Genomic DNA, 20,053 nt, shown 5'->3' with positions numbered 1-20,053 from the left:
CACAGATTGAAGCCCCGATGCCTGATTGATTCTGAGTCCAAATCGTTACCAGCTGACTTGACATTGAAAATAGACACTTAGCTCACCCCTTCATGGAATCCCCACAGTGTGGCAGCAGGGGATTCAGCCCATCGAGCCCACACCCAACCCTCCGAGGAAATATCCCTCCTGGATCCAACCTCCTATGCCTGTAACTCTGTATTTCCTATGGTTAATCCACCTAACTTACACATTCCTGGACACTATCAGCAATTTAGCATGGCCAGTCCAGCTAACCTGCACATCTTTGGACTATGGGAGGAACCGAAGCACCCAGAGGAAGCTCACACAGAAACGGGGAGAATGTGCAAACTCCGCACAGACAGTTGCCTGAGGCAGGACCTAACCCTGGAGCTGTGTTGCAGCAGTGCTAACCACTGAGCACCGTACAGACATGGGACATTGCCCAATTCTCTCAATTGGACAGCCAGTCTTGGGAAATAGTTTGGAACTGACTTGGATAGATGTTCCAATCAACTTCCTGGTTTTATAGAGAGATGGTTAAATGCATAACATCGGATCTCCAGTCACTGGATTATTGCAGGGTTACTTGAAGCTTCCCAAAGTTACATTTGCAGTCATTACTTACCTGGTATGGGACTGGCAGGAAATGGGAGACAACATTCTTTCAGCCACCTTGAACAGGTGCAGACATGATGGGCTGAGTGGTCTTCTTCTACACTGTAACTATTCTGTGATTCTTCCACACAGCACCAATGATCATACCCATCTGCAACCTCCAGTGACCCCCCCCCCCCCACCACCCCCAAGAAGTCTTCTCAGCTGACCTTTGAATGTCCCTGAGCAAAGGCTAAGTTGGTGGTAGGGACTGTACCAGAGGGGAACCAGAGGTGTTTACCGTATACAGGTGTCCATTTGGCCCATTGTGTTTCTGTCAATGATTCATTAATTGAGCAATTCAAACTAATTTGCCCTGTCAATCAGATGGATTTTGGGTTGACAGCCCAGGCTGACCTCCACACTGTTCCTCATAGGAGGGGAGTGCAAGGGAAAGCTGCTCATTGAGGGAGCAAGCCAGGGTGTAACAAATTATTAGCTGACTGGAGAATTTTCAATGACCCATCACTGGGTAAACTTGAAATCATGAACTAATGGGAACTTACTCTGCAATGGCAATGAGATAGGAGCATTGTTGTGATGAGAGTTAATGTAGTGAATGAGTAATGTATTGGGAAATGACTCACTTTTGGTCCAGAAGCTCCAGGAGATCCAGGAAGCCCTAGATCGACAATCAACAACAAAACACTCAGATTTTAACCATTAATTTACACATAGAAAGTAAACAACTATTGGAGAATTATTGTAGTTCCTTCCTCATTTACCCATTACTCAGTTAGGACTAAATTTGCTTTTTTGATTAATCATGGTTAATCCTTTGGTTATTCCTAATTTTTACATTTACACTCAGGACAGTGGCTACTTTATCCATGAATATTGTCTTGATGGAAGCTTGCAGTTAGTGACTTTTCCACAGTGTCTAACAAAACTGCTGCTCTTTCAGGAAATGCAGTCCATATCTGGTCAGCAACAGGTCTGAACAGAGGCCACCCACTTTTTAATTATTTACAAACCTTTCTTGGGTTTAGTTCCGGTCATACAGACATTGAGACCCACCCGTGAACCAACCTTTTGTTCATGGTCAAGAAGAAGACAGCTTGGTGCTGAGTGAGGTTGGGACTAATATAATTTACATGTTGACAGTGCACCATGGAACTGTAAGGTTAATGTGTACCAGAGGGAGCAAAGCTGAATGCCCAGGGTGAGCCTCAAATCTGCTGTTAGGTCTCCAGCTGGCATAACAACACTTAAAAGCATTTTGGAGTTTGGAAAATTTGGAATATGTGGCTGCTTTAGAGTCATGGCTAAAAATTCCATTCAGGTATTAAAAGATAATGTATCAAAAATGGATATTTCAGCCCTTCCCAAGCAGAACAAGAATAATAAGTCATTCAGAACCCATTATTTGACAAGAGGATGTTTTATACATTCATGGGATGTGGGCATTGCTGGCCAGGCAGCATTTATTGCCTGTACCTACTTTCCTTTGAGAAGATGGGAGGGAGCCGCCTTCTTGAACTGCTTCAGTCTACATTCTCTAAGTAAACCAACAAAGCTCTTAGGGAGGGAACTCCAGGATTCTGACCTGGTGATACTGAAGGAACAGTGATATATTTCCAATTTATAGCCTGGGCATAGTCTGAGAATTAGGGCCATATCTTTCGGGAAAGATGTTAGGAAGCTCTTCTCATCACAAGGAGTGGTACATATTTGGAGTGCTCACCTTGTCCACAGCAGTGGATGTTGGATCAGTCATCAGTTTCAAATCTGCAGCGGCAACATTTAAATTATATCAGTCCCAACCTCAGTATGCATCAAGCTGTCTTCTCATTAACCATGAACAAGAGTTTGGTTACTGGCTGGCTCTCAATGTAGGTATGACTGAAGCTAACCCCTTTGTTAAGAAAAGATTTAAAGGTAATGAAGTTAGGCCACAGATCAGCCAAGAGCTCATTGAATGGTGGAACAGGGTCAAGGGGCTGAATGGCCTGCTCCTGTTCCCATGTTCCTAAGTCAGGATGGTGAATGCCCTGGAGGGGAACTGGCAGGTGGTGGTGTTCCCATGTATCTGCTTCTCTTGTTCTTCTAGATGAAAGTGGCTGAGAGCTTGGAAGCTGCTATCTAAGTAGCTTTGGTGAATTTCTACAGTGCATCTTGTAGATAGTACACACTGGAGCGTTGGAGTACTGGCTAGCATTGGAGGGAGTGGATGTTGGTAATGTGGTGCCAGTCAAGTGAGCTGCTTTGTCCAGAAGCTGTCTAGCATCTTCAGTGTTGCCATCCAGGCAAGTAGGGAATATTCTATCACATTCCAAGCTTGTGCCTTGAAAATGGTAGAAAGGGTTTGGGGAGTCGGGAGGCGGGTTATTTGCCACAGTATTCCTAGCCTCTAACTTGCTGTTGTAGCCACAGTACTTATATGGTGAGTTTTGTTGACGTGCAGGGCTCACACTCAATGTTTTACAACATAAAGGATGAATGGACCATTTCCATTCATGTAACACCTTTCCCAAATCAGGATAGCCCAAGCATTTTGCAGCAAGGAAATTTGTTTGAAGTGGAATCGCTATTATTGTGTTGAATGCAGCTCTTCCTTCTGACCACTCAACATCATCTCCTCCAATCAAGCTAGGAACAAAAATGGGCCGTTCAATCCCTCATTCCTGTCCTTTCGTTCAATTCAACAATGGCTATTTTAATTTGTTATCCCATTCATCCACTTTACTTCCATCTCCCTCAAACACACTGATCAGGGGCAATTTAACTTCTTGTGCTAGTTCTATAATCTAAACAGTTGAGGTGACCTAAATCTTTATAACAAAAATTTATTGATACTTGGTTTAAAATTCACAACCGACCATACATCAAATGCTACTTTCAAGAGAAGTCTCTGAATGTTCCCCACCCTTTGTAGAAGAGCAGGGAAGTTACTTGTTGTATCTCAAATAATATTTATCCCTCACCCAACACCACATCTGCTCATTATTATACTGCTGTTTCTTGCTGGGTGGTCATTAGCTAATGTAAAGCAATGACTACACTTCAAGAGTTGCAATATGCTTCAATGTCCTAAAAATAGGAAAAGTTGCCACATAAATGCAAGTAGTTCCTTCTTTTTACGCGTCGCTCCTCAGTTTGTTATATAAATTTGTTCTTGAACTTAATTCCTTGGTTATTCTTCAATCTCACTTTCTACACGTTCTCATCTCTACTCTCACCATCTCTTGGCACCATGTATTGTCTCTACTTGAGAAATCGTGTGGTTACTGCTCTGAGATCCTAACAGAGACAAGTTGAAACTTGTTGCTATTTTGGGCCTTGAATGACTCCTTGCCAATCTACCCTGTTTTTGTGTGGACAACCTGGATTAATGAAAGGTTGAGTCTTCTGATGATGATATGTCTAAGGCTAGGCACACAAGGTGTGAGGATATGAGCCCAGAATGGCTCCTCCCTTTAATTTCGCCACCCTTGGAGGAGTAGAATTACTTGTTTTCTATGGGCTACTGCATTCCCACTGCGGGTGATCAACTTGAGCTGTCTGAGCAACACATTCATCAACTGCCCAGCTGCTTAACAAAACAAAAACCTCCTTGGGATATTCATAAAGGTAAGAGTGAACATTACCTGGTATTCCAGGTGGGCCAGGTTTCCCTGGGAAACCAGGGAGGCCTCTCAGGAAAGTTTTAGTCTTGGCGGCAGAAATTGGTATTTCGGCTGGAATAGGGAGAAAAGACAATTAAATTGAGTAACCGGGTGAAGCATCACTATTTTGACACTGTAATCATTACAGTCTCATCGTCTTTTCTCCTTTATCTTGCCGTACACTCAGTGTCTCTATCTAGGTTAGCTGACCTGTTTCATACCCACCAAAACCTAGGCTAATGGCCAGCATCACCTCACCCAGAGTCCTGCCATATCTCATCGCTAATTGTGCCTCCCTCCTGGAGGCCCCCACATGCACCAGGAGAACCTCACCCCCTCAGGAGACCTTGCACCCCTTCCAGCAGACCCCATATCCCTTCCAGGAGATCTCACACATCTTCCAGAAGATTCCCTCTCCCCTCTAGGAGATCTCCCTCTCCACTATGGGACTCTGGTGTGACCCCACTCCCCTGTACATCCCCTCACCCAGATCTTGCACAAAGACGGAAACATTAGTTGGTATAGGAACCAGATGTTGGTGCCAGCAGCAAGCCCATTGCCTGATCCCACATCCTTTCCTTGTCACCTGCCCCATTTGTGAGCCACACCAGGGCACCTGCATCCCAAATCTGAACCTGCGTTATGCAGTTTCTCAGACTTGAGCTCAAAGCTGCAGCAGAGAAGCAATGCAGAGATCTTCCCCTGACCCACATCCCTTCAACTCCTCTCAGCCTTTAACAAAAGCAGAATTATGGCATTTAGCCTTAAAACCTGTGCAGTAAGAGTGGTAGGAAAAACACTGAGATATATAAGCTAACTTTACACAGACCGCCTCGTGTTCCTCTAAACACACAATCCCATCTCAAACACTCCAACCTGTGTACCTATAAATGCGCCATCCAGTGTACCCATAAATGCACTGACCTGTGTACCCCTAAACACACCGATCTGCATACTCCTAAACACATTGACCTGCATAACCCTAAGCAGACCAAAAAACAATGAACTAGAATATGAGATCAGAAAAAACCACAGAAATTGCTGGAGAAACTCTGCTCACAATGTGGTCTCCTCCACATTGGGGAGATGAAGTGCAGTCTGGCTGATCACTTTGCACAACCCTTATGTTCTGTCCATTAAAATGATCCTGATCGTCCAGTTGCCTGCCACTTCAACACATCACCCTGTTCACTGGTGAACATCTCTGTCTCAGGATTGCTGTAGTGCTCCAGTGAAGGTCAGTGAAAGCTGGAAGGTCGGCAACTCATTTTCCACTTAGGAACTCTGCAGCGTTCTGGACTCTTTCAGTTCAATAATTTTAGAGCCTGAACACCTTCATCTTTGCCCTTTACCCAATCCCACAGCCTAGGTGTAGATGAAGGGTCTAGGCCCGAAACGTCAGCTTTTGTGCTCCTGAGATGCTGCTTGGCCTGCTGTGTTCATCCAGCCTCACATTTTATTACCACAGCCTAGGTGCTGTCATGTTGCTGTTTTCAGTGCAGCCAACACATTTTTAGTCATTCATTGCCCCTATTATCAGCTTTTCTTCTCCCCTGGCTCTCTAGTAACCATCTCTTTGTCTGCCTCATTGTCTTTCTCCTTGCACTCCGTCTCCATTTATCTGCTCATTCCTTCTTCCACACTCAGCCTCCCCACTCCTCCCGCCAGCCACCGGAGCCCCTGTCACCAGCATAAATACCATCTTTTCCAGTTCAGTTTCTTTCTTTCCACAGATGCTGGCAGACCTGCCGAGTTTCTCTGGCAATTTCTGTTGCTGTGTACACTGCTCTGTGTATCTCCAAACACACCATTCCCCATACATCTAGGCGCACGGACCATATGCTACCAGACACATCTTCCTATGTCCCTCTGCTTTAGATTGTGTGCAGCTCTAAACACACACATCTGTATACCTCCTAACACAATATTGTCCATACCTGTAAGCACACTGACAATTCTACCTGTAAACACAATCTGATGTACCTTTGAACACACTGTCCTAAATACCTTTAAATTTAAACACATCAGACAGTGCACTTCTAAATACACTGTCCCACGCACCACTAAACCCACTGTCCTGATTATCTTTAAACACAGGCTTAAAGGTTTTGTTTTTTTCTCTAAACTTGAGCAGATATTTAAACTCATACAGGGTATATATAAACACTGTTTAATTTACAGCTTTTCTAGTGAAACTAATAATTGTTGAGTGATATTTCTAAACTTGCAATATTAGTTAAATAAAACAAGTAAAGATGGCAGTGATGCTGCAGACTGGCAGTGGTAGACTCCAGTGTGATCCTCAGTAACCACATCAGCAGTAAGTGTCTATAGGACAAGGAACATCAGCTCAGAGCTGCAGACAATGCATGTCCATCAACAAGATAATTGGGATTAAGAAAGGGATTCTATTAGGGGAATTATAAATGGTTTGGGATGCAAGTACATAGCTGGCCATAAATGTAATTGTCTCTGATTACTACTTCAGTTGTGGAACTTCCTGTTCTGAGGAAGGGTCACCAAACCTGAAACGTTAACTCCGTTTTTTTTCTTCACAGATGCTGCCAAACCTGCTAAGCTTTTCCAGCAAGTTTGTTTCTGAGTCAGTTATGAACAAATAGAGTAAATAACATAAGAATGTTAATTGTGTGCCTCAAATGAGTATGGGATAAATGAGTTTTTATTTATGGGCCACTGGCATCAGAACTGGAGAGAAAGAGAGTTGTACTACCAGGTCAGCCTTCACCTGGACCCTGCAGAGATGAGTATCCTGATAAATTGTATAATTAAGGCATTAGAAAGGACTTTGAACTGAATAATAGGGTGGGGGAAGAGTTACAAAGAGGGGAATAACTTAGGGGGGTGGGGGGGAAGAATCATGAGAGGCAATATTTGAAAAATTACTGCAAAAGGAGAAAGCCTAGTGCCAGGTAGAAAGACATGAAATGGCCACCAGGAGTGTGACAGGAAGGGACAGAGTGCCCCAGAAAATGGGGTTATAGGGGAAAGAAAGGTATAAAAGACAGAATTAAAAGCTTGTTATCTGATTACATGCAGATAAGACGGATTGATTGATGGTACAAATTGAAATAAGTAGGCGTGATATGGCTATGATGGAGATATGGTGGCAAGGTGTACACTGCTAGGACCTGAATGTTTCAAAGGTGGGAAGAAATGACAAGGGGAACCTGGAGGTTGAGCTCATGGAATATACTCAAGATGCTTTTATAGAATGTTCAGGGACTGGTGATGTCAAATGAGACTGGATTAATTAATATCCTCATAGAAAAGGAATCTCCCTGCAGGGATCACTTGGTAGGATTTTAATAAAGGAAATTATGAACTACAAGAATAGAGCTGCCTGTAGTGGACTAGGAAAAAAAATTAAAAGGCAGGATGGGTAATAAGCAGTGACAGACATTTAAGGTCAATATTTTATTACAATCAATGAAGACATAGCCAACTAAGAAAAAAAGACTCCACAAAAAGGTTGCATTTCTGTAGTTAACTAAGAAAGTTAAGGATGCCATCAAATGGAAAGAAAAGCTGCACAATGAGGCAAAGATTAGTGACAGGCCAGGAGATTGGGAAAATCTTATAAAGCAGCAAAGGCTGATTTACAAAAAAAGACAAAGATATTAGAATATGAGGGTAAACAAACAAGAAATATAAAAGCAGACCATAAAAGTTTCTACAAATATATAAAAAGGAAGAGAGTAGCTAAAGTGGATATTGGTTCCTTAGAGGAAGAGACTAGGGAGTTAACAATACGAATCAAGAAAATGGCAAAGGCTTTGAGAAAGTATTTTGTATCCATTTTTAGAACAGAAAGCACAAAAAAGACTCCAAGAGGCAAAAGGGAGAGAGGAAATTAAAATAATCATGATCACGTGAGATAAAGCACCGGGAAACTATTGGACTAAGGGCTGACAAACACTCTAGTCCTGATGACCTGCATCCTAGAATCTTAAAGGACATGGCTATGGAAATGTTAAATGCATTGGTTACAATCTTCCAAAATTCCTGAGGTCCTAGAAAGAGGGTTAGAAAATCACAAATGTTACAATACTGTGCAAGAAAACAGGGAGACAGAAAGCAAGAAACTATAGCCTAATGTCTGTCATACAGAAATTTTAGTATGCATGATTAAGGAAATAGCAGGTCATTTAGAAATATTTTTTAATTTATTTGTGGGATGTGGGCATTGTTGGATGGACAGCATTTACTGCCTGTCCCCCGTTGCTTTTGAGAAGGGGGTGGTGAGCTGCCTTCTTGAATCATTGTAGTGAATTTCTGCAGTGCCTCTTGTGGATGGTACAGACTACTGCTAGTGAGTGTGGGTGGAGGGAGGGGATGCTTGTAGATGTGATCCTAATCAAGTGGGCTCCTTTGGCCTGGATGGTGTCAAGCTTCTTGAGTGTTGTTGGATCTGCACTCATCCAGCCAAGTGGGGAATATTCCATCACATTCCTGACATGTGCCGTGTAGATGGTGGACAGGCTTGGGGAGTAAGGAGGTGAGTTATTCGCTGCAGCATTCCTAGCTTTTGAATTGTGGTTGTAGCCATTGTGTTTATGTGGTGAGTCCTGTTCAGTTTCTGCTCAATGATAGCCTTCAGGATATTGACAGTGGGGAATTCAGTGATAGGTGGCACAGTGGCTCAGTGGTTAGCACTGCTGCCTCACAGCACCAGGGACTGTCTGTGTGGAGTTTGCACATTCTCCCCATGTCTGCATGGGTTTCCTCCAGGTGCTCCAGTTTCCTCCCACAGTCCAAAGATGTGCAGGCTAGGTGGGCTGGCCATGCTAAATTGCCCATAGTGTTCAGGGATGTATAGATTAGGTGGGTTATAGGGAGATGGGTCTGGGTTGGATGCTCTGAGGATTGGTGTTGACTTGTTGGGTCAAAGGGTCTGTTTCCTGCAAGGAATTCTATTGATGAATGATACTTCGGTGTCATGTTTATGTCGAAACAATTGTCCTGTATCTTTGCCAGTAAAATATCACTACATTGAATTGATTAGAAAGAAGCATTATTGAAAACAGAACAGTAACTAGAATTAAGATAACAAAATGTGAGGCTGGATGAACACAGCAGGCCAAGCAGCATCCCAGGAGCACAAAAGCTGACGTTTCGGGCCTAGACCCTTCAACTAGAATTAATTGTGAAATAAGATACAAGCAATTTGCTTTAGAACATAGAACATAGAACAGTACAGCACAGAACAGGCCCTTCAGCCCACAATGTTGTGCCGACCATTGATCCTCATGTATGCACCCTCAAATTTCTGTGACCATATACATGTCCAGCAGTCTCTTAAATGACCCCAATGACCTTGCTTCCACAACTGCTGCTGGCAACGCATTCCATGCTCTCACAACTCTCTGCGTAAAGAACCTGCCTCTGACATCCCCTCTATACTTTCCACCAACCAGCTTAAAACTATGACCCCTCGTGCTAGCCACTTCTGCCCTGGGAAATAGTCTCTGGCTATCAACTCTATCTATGCCTCTCATTATCTTGTATACCTCAATTAGGTCCCCTCTCCTCCTCCTTTTCTCCAATGAAAAGAGACCGAGCTCAGTCAACCTCTCTTCATAAGATAAGCCCTCCAGTCCAGGCAGCATCCTGGTAAACCTCCTCTGAACCCTCTCCAAAGCATCCACATCTTTCCTATAATAGGGCGCCCAGAACTGGACGCAGTATTCCAAGTGCGGTCTAACCAAAGCTTTATAGAGCTGCAACAAGATCTCACGACTCTTAAACTCAATCCCCCTGTTAATGAAAGCCAAAACACCATATGCTTTCTTAACAACCCTGTCCACTTGGGTGGCCATTTTAAGGGATCTATGTATCTGCACACCATGATCCCTCTGTTCCTCCACGCTGCCAAGAATCCTATCCTTAATCCTGTACTCAGCTTTCAAATTCGACCTTCCAAAATGCATCACTTCGCATTTATCCAGGTTGAACTCCATCTGCCACCTCTCAGCCCATCTCTGCATCCTGTCAATGTCCCGCTGCAGCCTACAACAGCCCTCTACACTGTCAACGACACCTCCGACCTTTGTGTCGTCTGCAAACTTGCTGACCCATCCTTCAGTCCCCTCATCCAAGTCATTAATAAAAATTACAAACAGTAGAGGCCCAAGGACAGAGCCCTGTGGAACCCCACTCACCACTGACTTCCAGGCAGAATATTTTCCTTCTACTACCACTCGCTGTCTTCTGTTGGCCAGCCAATTCTGTATCCAAGCAGCTAAGTTCCCCTGTATCCCATTCCTCCTGACCTTCTGAAAGAGCCTACCATGGGGAACCTTATCAAATGCCTTACTGAAGTCCATATACACCACATCCACAGCTCGACCCTCATCAACTTTTCTAGTCACATCCTCAAAAAACTCGATAAGGTTTGTAAGGCATGACCTACCCCTCACAAAGCCGTGTTGACTGTATTTGATCAAGCCATGCTCTTCCGGATGGTCATAAATCTTATCCCTCAGAATCCTTTCTAACACCTTGCAGACGACAGACGTGAGACTTACTGGTCTATAATTGCCGGGGATTTCCCTATTTCCTTTCTTGAAGAGAGGAATTACATTAGCCTCTCTCCAGTCCTCAGGTACGACTCCAGTGGAGAGCGAGGATGCAAAGATCAGCACATCAGCTTCCTCTATGTCTATCCATTCCAGAATGCACACCTGCTCTTCAAAGCTTTGATGTCATATTTTTGGTTGTTGCTCATTCTCCAACCAAAGAGCTCCTGTACCTTGCCTGAGAACTTCAGAGTGTGCTGTATACCCTGCTCTCTACATTAAGGGCTAGATTTTACATAATGCTTCTCTACTGAAAGAGCAAGAACAGGCCTTGGACCTACTGGGTTCACTTTCTGGATAACCCAAGCTATGTTGGACATCTTGAGTGAAGCTTGGGATACCGGGTGGGCCAGGCAGTCCCGTCTCTCCTGGGAATCCCCTTGGACCTGGGGGTCCTCGAGGTCCCATCGCACCTGAAATGAAAAACAAATTTAAAAGTGGCTTGAACTGCAACAGAAAGTGAACCAGCAATCAACATGTTCCCCTCTCGCTGCTGGTACTGATTCCTGCATTGACAACTAATGTGGACCATTGTCTGATTCTGCAGCATCGATAATAAGAGATTAAGTGAAGAGATTCACTTTACACTCTTGCACCAAATCACATCATTGATATATAGTAACACCAAAATGCCAGGAAGCAAACAAAGAGACTAAGCTTTCTGATTGACAAAATCTGTGAAATGGCTTTTTAAATTCTTTAAAAACTATGAAGAGATTTGTTAGGACAGACATAGAAGAAATGTTATAAAAGCAAAATACTGTAGATGCTGGAAATCTGAAATAAAAGTAGAAAATGGTGGAGAAACTCAGCAATTCTGGTGGTATCTGTGGATATAGAAACAGAATTAACATTCTGAGTCCAGGGATCCTTGAAACTGAAGTTCTGAAGAAGCGTTCTGCCGGACTTGAAGCCTTATCTGTTTCTCTCTCCATAGATTCTCCAGCATTCTCCATTCTCATTATAGATAAAATGTTTCCTCTTATCTGGGAAGCCAGCAGTATGAGTCATCAATATTAAATAGTCAGTCATAGATCAAACAGAGGACTCAGGGGAAGCATCTTTCCCCAGAGAGCGAGTAGAATGTGGAAGATTGGACTGTATTTCAGGCAAGAACTGTGAAAATGCACCACTCTGCTTCTGCAACAGCTTTTACCAATGGTTTACCGCAATCCTGGTTGCTCACCAATCATAAGATAATAAAATGTAAAGGCTGGATGAACACAGCAGGCCCAGCAGCATCTCAGGAGCACAAAAGCTGACTTTCGGGCCTAGACCCTTCATCAGAGAGGGGGATGGGGTGAGGGTTCTGGAATAAATAGGGAGAGAGGGGGAGGCGGACCGAAGATGGAGAGAAAAGAAGATAGGTGGAGAGGATAGTATAGGTGGGGAGGTAGGGAGGGGATAGGTCAGTCCAGGGAAGACGGATAGGTCAAGGAGGTGGGATGAGGTTAGTAGGTAGGAGATGGAGGTGCGGCTTGGGGTGGGAGGAAGAGTTGGGTGAGAGGAAGAACAGGTTAGGGAGGCAGAGACAGGTTGGACTGGTTTTGGGATGCAGTGGGTGGAGGGGATGAGCTGGGCTGGTTGTGTGGTGCAGTGGGGGGAGAGGACGAACTGGGCTGGTTTTGGGATGCGGTGGGAGAAGGGGAGATTTTGAAGCTGGTGAAGTCCACGGAGGCTTGGGGACCACTTTGCAGAACACCTCCACTTGGTTCACAATAAACAACTGCACCTCCCAGTCGCAAACAATTTCCACTCCCCCTCCCATTCTTTAGATGACATGTCCATCATGGGCCTCCTGCAGTGCCACCATGATGCCACCCGAAGGTTGCAGGAACAGCAACTCATATTCCACTTGGGAACCCTGCAGCCCAATGGTATCAATGTGGACTTCACCAGCTTCAAAATCTCCTCTTCCCCCACCGCATCCCAAAACCAGCCCAGTTCGTCCCCTCCCCCCACTGCACCACACAACCAGCCCAGCTCTTCCCCTCCACCCACTGCATCCCAAAACCAGTCCAACCTGTCTCTGCCTCCCTAACCTGTTCTTCCTCTCACCCATCCCTTCCTCTCACCCCAAGCCGCACCTCCATCTCCAACCTACTAACCTCATTCCACCTCCTTGACCTGTCCGTCTTCCCTGGACTGACCTATCCCCTCCCTACCTCCCCACCTATCTTCTTTTCTCTCCATCTTCAGTCCGCCTTGCCCTCTCTCCCTATTTATTCCAGAACCCTCACCCCATCCCCCTCTCTGATGAAGGGTCTAGGCCCGAAACGTCAGCTTTTGTGCTCCTGAGATGCTGCTGGGCCTGCTGTGTTCATCCAGCCTCACATTTTATTATCTTGGATTCTCCAGCATCTGCAGTTCCCATTATCACTGCTCACCAATCATCTCTTATTTCTTGGATTCGGTGAGCAGTTGCATACGCTTCCTGCTGCTAGTCCTCAGCATTTATCCGAGCTGGGCATTGACACAGATTCCCATTGGGTAACTTTCACTGGTGGCTGGGTGCTTTCACAGCCAACAAGACCTAGTGTAGGATTTGAGCACACTGGCTCAGAGATAGCACAGCACTGATCCGCTCTAGCCCACAACCACCCCCATCCTTCATTCCTGCTCAATCGAAATAAAAACTTCAAAATCAATCCACTTCATGTCAGGTGTAAATCTTAAGTTTAAAGGAAAGGTATGAAAAAATAAAAGCAAACTAACAATTTCAAAATTCTAGAGGCTCATCACCAAATTCCTTCTGCTAAACCATCTGAACCACATTTAATAAGTCCAAAGAATGACATTTCTTTGTTACTGGTTTCATCAGATCTCTCATCGATCCCAGCACTTCATCAAGACCAATTAATGTCCAAGTGAACCAGAAACTGGTGAAAGAAAGACACATTAAATGTTTCCAACACATCAGCAGCAGGATATTACCATCGCAGATCACCACGCAAAACAAATTGTCCCAATTTACTCTGAGATATACCACAATAAGAATGTAATCAAAATATTACAGTTTTGAGACAGACTGAGAGAGAAAAGTCAGTTAAGTAGGGAAAATGCTAGAATCTTTTGTTAGAGACACAGTACAGTTTGGCAGAGCCAACATAGTACTACCAAATGGAAATTATGCCTAACAAATCTATTTTAAAGGTGTAGCCAGCAGGGTACAGAAATCTTCCTGAGCACAGATGTCACATTGGTTCGTAGGCATGGTGAAGGCTAAAGAGCTAGGGAGAAGCAAGATGCAGAGATAGTAGGAACTGCCGATGCTGGAGTCTGAGATAACAAGGTGTAGAGCTGGATGAACACAGCAGGCCAAGGGCTTTCCTGCTCCTCTGATGCTGCCTGGCCTGCTGCGCTCATCCAGCTCTACACCTTGTTATCTTTGGAGCAAGATGCATATAGGATTTAAAAACAGGATGAAAATGTCACCTGCTACCTGACAGAGAGCCAATGTAGGTGCAGAGGGAGGGGGTAAGGTGTGATCAAGACATGCTGTATGTTATGATGATGGCTCATGCTTATGTCTGGTGGCAGATTGAAGCAGCTATGAAAGTGTTAAAATAGCTGTGTCTAGAGTTGACAAAAATATGAATAAGGGTGTCAGCAGTGGATGAGCTGAGAGAGCGGAGGCAGCAATTTCACAGTGGTGGACATGGGTGGCCTTAGGAATGGTGCTCTTTAAGAAATTGAGCTTCATAGAATCACACAGTTCAGAAGAGCTCCTTTGGCCCATTGAGTCTGCACTGCTAAAAATACACCACTACTTACAGCTGTCCTACTTTCCCACACTACGCACATAGTCTTGGATCTTGTGACACTTCAAGAGATCATTCATGTACTTTTTAAAGTTTGTGAGGCTTCCTGCTTCAGTTACGCTGCCGGGCAGCACATTCCAGATCCCCACCATTGTCTGAATGAAAACCTTTATGCTCAAATCCCCTCTGAACCTCCTGTCTTTCACTTTAAAATTACATCCCCTTGTTGTTGACCCTTCAAATAAAAGGAACAGATGCTTTCTATCCTCTCTGTCTGTTCCCATTACTATCTTATATAACTCTATCAGATCACTACTCTGCTCTAAAGAAAACGACCTGAGCTTATCCAGCCTCCCCTTATAGCTGAAACGCTCCATCCCCTAACACCTCGTTTCCCTCCAGTGTAATCACATTCTTCCTATAACGTGTGACCAGAACTGCGCAAAGTACTCCAGCTGTGGCATGTACAGCTCCAAACTCCTTGCTTTTGTAATCTATGGCATGACGGATAAAGGCAAGTGTCCTGTATGCCTTCCTAACTACCAACTGTCCAGTCACTTTCAGGGATCTATGTACAAGCATCCCAAGGTACTTCTGTTTGTCTGAGCTTACAAGTTTCCTGCCATCCATTGAGTATTCCCTATTCTTGTTACTTCTTCCAAAGTGCATCACCTCACATGATCAAGTTTAAATTCCATCTGCCACGGATCTGCTTATCTGACCTACTGTTTATATTCTTCTGTAACCCCAACATCTTTCTCCTCACTGTCAACCACCTTGTCAAGCTTTATGTCATCCACAAACTTGCTTGCCATCCGTCCCACATTCTCATTTACATTGTTTATGAATATCACAAACAGTAAGGGACCCAGCACTGATCCACCAGTCTCCAGTCCCACAAACAGCCTTTTACCACTAGGCTAATTTTGGATCCATCTCACCAAGTTACCTTGAATCCCATGAGCTTTGACCTTCTTGAAGGTTTTACTGAAATCCATATAAACTACATTAACTACATTCATCTAAATACTTGGTCACCTCTGCAAAAATTCCACCTGATTTGTTCAACATGACCTCCCTCTGACAAAGCAATGCTGACAATCCCTGATCAAACTTTGTCTCTCTAAATGAGAATTAATTTTCTCCTTCTGAATTTTCTTCAATCATTTCCCTCCCACTGATGTGAGACTCACTGGCCTATAGTTTCCTGGTCTATCTTTATCACCCTTCTTGTAAAGTGAAACTACATTACTTGCCCTTCAATCCTCTAGCACCTCCACTGTGGCCAGAGACGAATTAAATATTTAGGTTAGGGCTCTTGTAATTTCCTGCTTTTGTCTCCCACAACAGTCTGGGATACAATTCATCCAGACTTGAGGATTTCTCTACTTTTAAATCCACCAAACCTCCTCACTCCCTATTTCAACAGCTCCAGAACTTCACAGTCTGTTTTCTCAAATTGTTTGCATCCATCCTCTTCCTTCTCCTGAGTAAAGGCTCTACCAATGTCTTCCAGCTTCATGCACAGGTTGCCCCTTTGGTCCCTAATAGGTCCTCTGTTTATACTTATAGAACATTCTCTCCAATCTTCCCTGCCAACATTCTCTCATGCAACATCTTTGCTATCCTCATTGCCTTCATGAGGCCTTTCCTTTCACTTCCGATGTTCCTCTCGGACCTGCATTGTTTTGCTCTCTTTTGTACCTGTTATGCCATGTGGCCCAAAGGTTATGGCTTCTGTCTTGGCAAAATTCCATGTATTTGAGTCAATAACTCTCCGAAGAAGGGCAATTAAGAATAAGTAAGAATCCGTCTGCCTCAGCCTTGAATATACTTACTGACCCAATGTTACAAGATGTGCCTAGATTTATTTAGAATATATGGTCAGCATGGACAAGTTGGACCAAAGGGTCTGTTTCCGTGCTGTGTGACTCTATGACTCTATGTGCCTCGAAGAAGGATTTGTTCTGTCATGTTTCTTTTGAAAGCAAGTGTTGTAAACTTGGAGCCAAGCTGTCTATTCTGTGCCTAGCAATGCAGCTAGCTTTGTTTTTCTTTAAAATGTTGGAATAATCGAAGCAGCATAGAAGGGTGTGGTCAAGCTCCTCCAGAACCAGGATTTTAGTTAAACTCTCAGTAACTGTTGGTGTTTGGAAGCTGCTATACATCTCTCCCTGCTACACATCTCTGCCGGCTACACCAAAACGCTTGGGTTCTTTCTCTCTCTTAGAATTTTCATTTAATGATTTTTTCCTCTTGCATTAGAGAAACTTTGCCTGTGAGGTAATCTGTTTTATTGATTTTACCTCTGCCAAGGGTTTGTTTATGGGATTTTACATAGGACATAGAGCATAGAACAATACAGCGCAGAACAGGCCCTTCGGCCCTCGATGTTGCGCCGACCTGTGAACTAATCTAAGCCCCTCCCCCTACACTATCCCATCATTATCCATGTGCTTATCCAAGGACTATTTAAATGCCTGTAATCTGGCTGAGTTAGCTACATTGGCAGGCAGGGCGTTCTATGCCCTTACCACTCTCTGAGTAAAGAACCTGCCTCTGACATCTGTCTTAAATCTATCACCCCTCTATTTGTAGCTCTGCCCCCTTGTACAAGCTGAAGTCATCATCCTCGGAAAAAGACTCTCACTGTCCACCCTATCTAATCCTTTGATCATCTTGTATGTCTCTATTAAATGCCCTCTTAGCCTCTTTCTCTCCAATGAGAACAGACCCAAGTCCCTCAGACTTTCTTCATAGGGCCTGCACTCCAGACCAGGCAACATCCTGGTAAATCTTCTCTGCACCTTTTCCAATGCTTCCACATCCTTCCTATAATGGGGTGACCAGAAATGCACGCAATATTCCAAATGAGGCCGCACTAGCGTTTTGTACAGTTGCTGCATGACATCACGGCTCCAGAACTCAATCCCTCTACGAATAAAACCTAACACACCATAAGCCTTCTTAACAGCACTATCAACCTGGGTGGCAACTTTCAGGGATCTATGTACATGGACACCAAGATCCCTCTGCACATCCACACTACCAAGAATCTTTCCATTGACCCAGTATTCTACCTTCCTATTATTCCTCCCAAAGTGAATCACGTCACATTTATCCACATTGAACTCCATTTGCCACCTTTCGGCCCAATTCTGCAGTTCATCCAAGTCTCCCTGCAACCTGCAACATTCTTCCACACTGTCCACCACTCCACCGACTTTAGTGTCATCTGCAAACTTACTCACCCATCCACCTATGCCTGCGTCCAAGTCATTTATAAAAAATGACAAACAGCAGTGGTCCCAAAACAGATCCTTGAGGCACAACACTAGTAACTGGACTCCAGGCTGAGTATTTTCCATCAACCACCACTCGTTGCCTTCTTATAGAAAGCCAGTTTCTAATCCAAACTGCTAAATCTCCCTCAATCCTGTGCCTCCGCATTTTCTCCAATAGCCTACCACATGGAACCTTATCAAAGGCTTTACTGAAGTCCACGTACACCACGTCAACTGCCCTACCTTCAGCCACATGCTTGGTCACCTTCTCAAAAAACTCAATGAGGTTTGTGAGACACAACCTGCCCTTGACGAATCCATGCTGACTATCTCCATTCAAACTGTTGCTTGCTAGATGGTTATAAATCCTATCTCTTATAATCCTTCCCAAAATTTTTCCTACAACAGACGGAAGGCTCACAGGTCTATAATTACCTGGGTCATCCCTACTGCCCTTCTTGAACAAGGGCACAACATTTGCAATCCTCCAGTCCTCTGGTACTAAACCTGTAGACAATGAGGACTCAAAGATCAAAACCAAAGGCTCCGCCACCTCCTCCCTAGCTTCCCAGGCAATCCTCAGAAAAATCCCAATCCGGCCAAGGGGATTTATCTACCTTCACACCTCCTAGAATTGATAACACCTCCTCCTTACGAACCTTAATGCTTTCAATTCTAGTAGCCCATAATTCAGTCATTTCCTCTACAGTATTCTCCTGTTCCTCAGTGAAAACAGATGAGAAATAATCATTCAGCACCTCTCCAATTTCCACAGGGTCCACTCACAACTTCCCACTTCTGTCTTTGACTGGCCCTATTCCTACCCTAGTCATCCTCTTATTCCTCACTTACCTATAGAAAGCTTTAGGGTTCTCCTTTATTCTACCAGCCAATGTCTGCTCATGTCCCCTCCTTGCTCTTCTTAACTCTCTCTTTAAATCCTTCCTAGCTGATCTATAACTCTCCATCGCCTCATCTGAACCATCGTCACATAAGCCTCCCTCTTTTTCTTCACAAGAGATACAATTTCTTTAGTAAACCACGGCTCCCTTAGCTTATCGCTTCCTCCCTGCCTGACAGGGACATACTTAACAAGATATCTTGGAACAGCTAATTAGTCATAGTTAACATGTATACATTATCTTATTAAATATTTTGATAGAGTAACAGTTACACCAATTTTTCTTTCTTATTTTGTCTGTATTTTAACTATAGTGCAAAAATAAAGTGTGTTTTGCTTTAAGCCTGCTAGTATGACCAATCAAATTGTATCCGGAACACAACACCTTACACTTGCCTTTAAAAGGTTTATGCTATCATCTTAACATATTTTGAGGTTTAGATTAGATTGCCCACAGTGTGGAAACAGGTCCTTTGGCCCAACAAGTCCACACCGCCCCTTGGAGCATCCCACACAAACCCATCCCCCAATAACCCACACGCCCCTAAACACTGCGGGCAATTTAGCATGGCCAATCCACCTAGCCCACACATCTTTGGACTGTGGGAGGAAACCGAAGTACCCGGAGGGAACCTACGCAGACACGGGGAGAATGTGCAAACTCCACACAGGCAGTTACCCGAGGCTGGAATCAAACCTGTGTCCCTGGCACTGTGAGGCTGCAGTGCTAACCACTGAGCCACCGTGCCGCCATAGTTTGGCCTGGTCCATAACACCAGCCTCAACAGCCCTCTATGGTAAAGAATTCTATAGATTCACTCCCCTCTGAGAGAAGAAATTCCTCCTCATCTCTGTCTTAAAGGGGTGACCGGTTACTCTGAAATGATGTCCTCTGGTCCTAGGACACTCCCCCATGATTAGATTCCCATTCAGTGGAAACTTCTGCAGCCCAAGAGACGCAATGTGTAGTTTCAAAGATTCAGAGCAGACATGGAAACCCATCCTGCCCTTCTTCCCACCTGAAACTCCAAGCTTTAGCTCAATCTATGCTATCTCTAACTTGACTGGTGCTGCAATGAAAATATCACAATTCCTGGAACCAGTTAGAGATTGCAGAGACTAATACCCCAATCCTGGCACATCCTGGAACATAGCACAGTATTGTGAGTGGAACTGATGTGAGTTGTGTTTCATCAATGATCATTTCAGAGCTGTAAGTGTTGACTGAGGATCATCCTGTGCTGGCTGT

The 20,053-nt window shown here is 44.2% G+C and overlaps 1 protein-coding gene across 2 annotated transcripts in view; it reads right to left on the bottom strand.

Annotated features, from left to right (window-relative positions):
- The window catches only part of LOC125464400 (collagen alpha-1(XXVI) chain), a 457,976-nt gene that overhangs the window by 12,960 nt on the left and 424,963 nt on the right, over positions 1–20,053 (bottom strand). For both annotated transcript variants that reach the window (XM_059655273.1, XM_059655274.1), the window contains exons 8-10: positions 11,140–11,271; positions 4,245–4,334; positions 1,245–1,279 (exon numbers count right to left, since the gene is read on the bottom strand). In XM_059655273.1, the coding sequence (XP_059511256.1) occupies positions 1,245–1,279; positions 4,245–4,334; positions 11,140–11,271 (257 nt within the window). The remainder of the gene's footprint in view (positions 1–1,244; positions 1,280–4,244; positions 4,335–11,139; positions 11,272–20,053) is intronic.

The sequence above is a fragment of the Stegostoma tigrinum genome, chromosome 27 (genome assembly GCF_030684315.1).
Source record: "Stegostoma tigrinum isolate sSteTig4 chromosome 27, sSteTig4.hap1, whole genome shotgun sequence".
Classification (NCBI taxonomy): Eukaryota; Metazoa; Chordata; class Chondrichthyes; order Orectolobiformes; family Stegostomatidae; genus Stegostoma; species Stegostoma tigrinum.
Note: the sequence above shows the minus strand (reverse complement) of the source record. Positions and strands in the feature narration are given on the sequence as shown.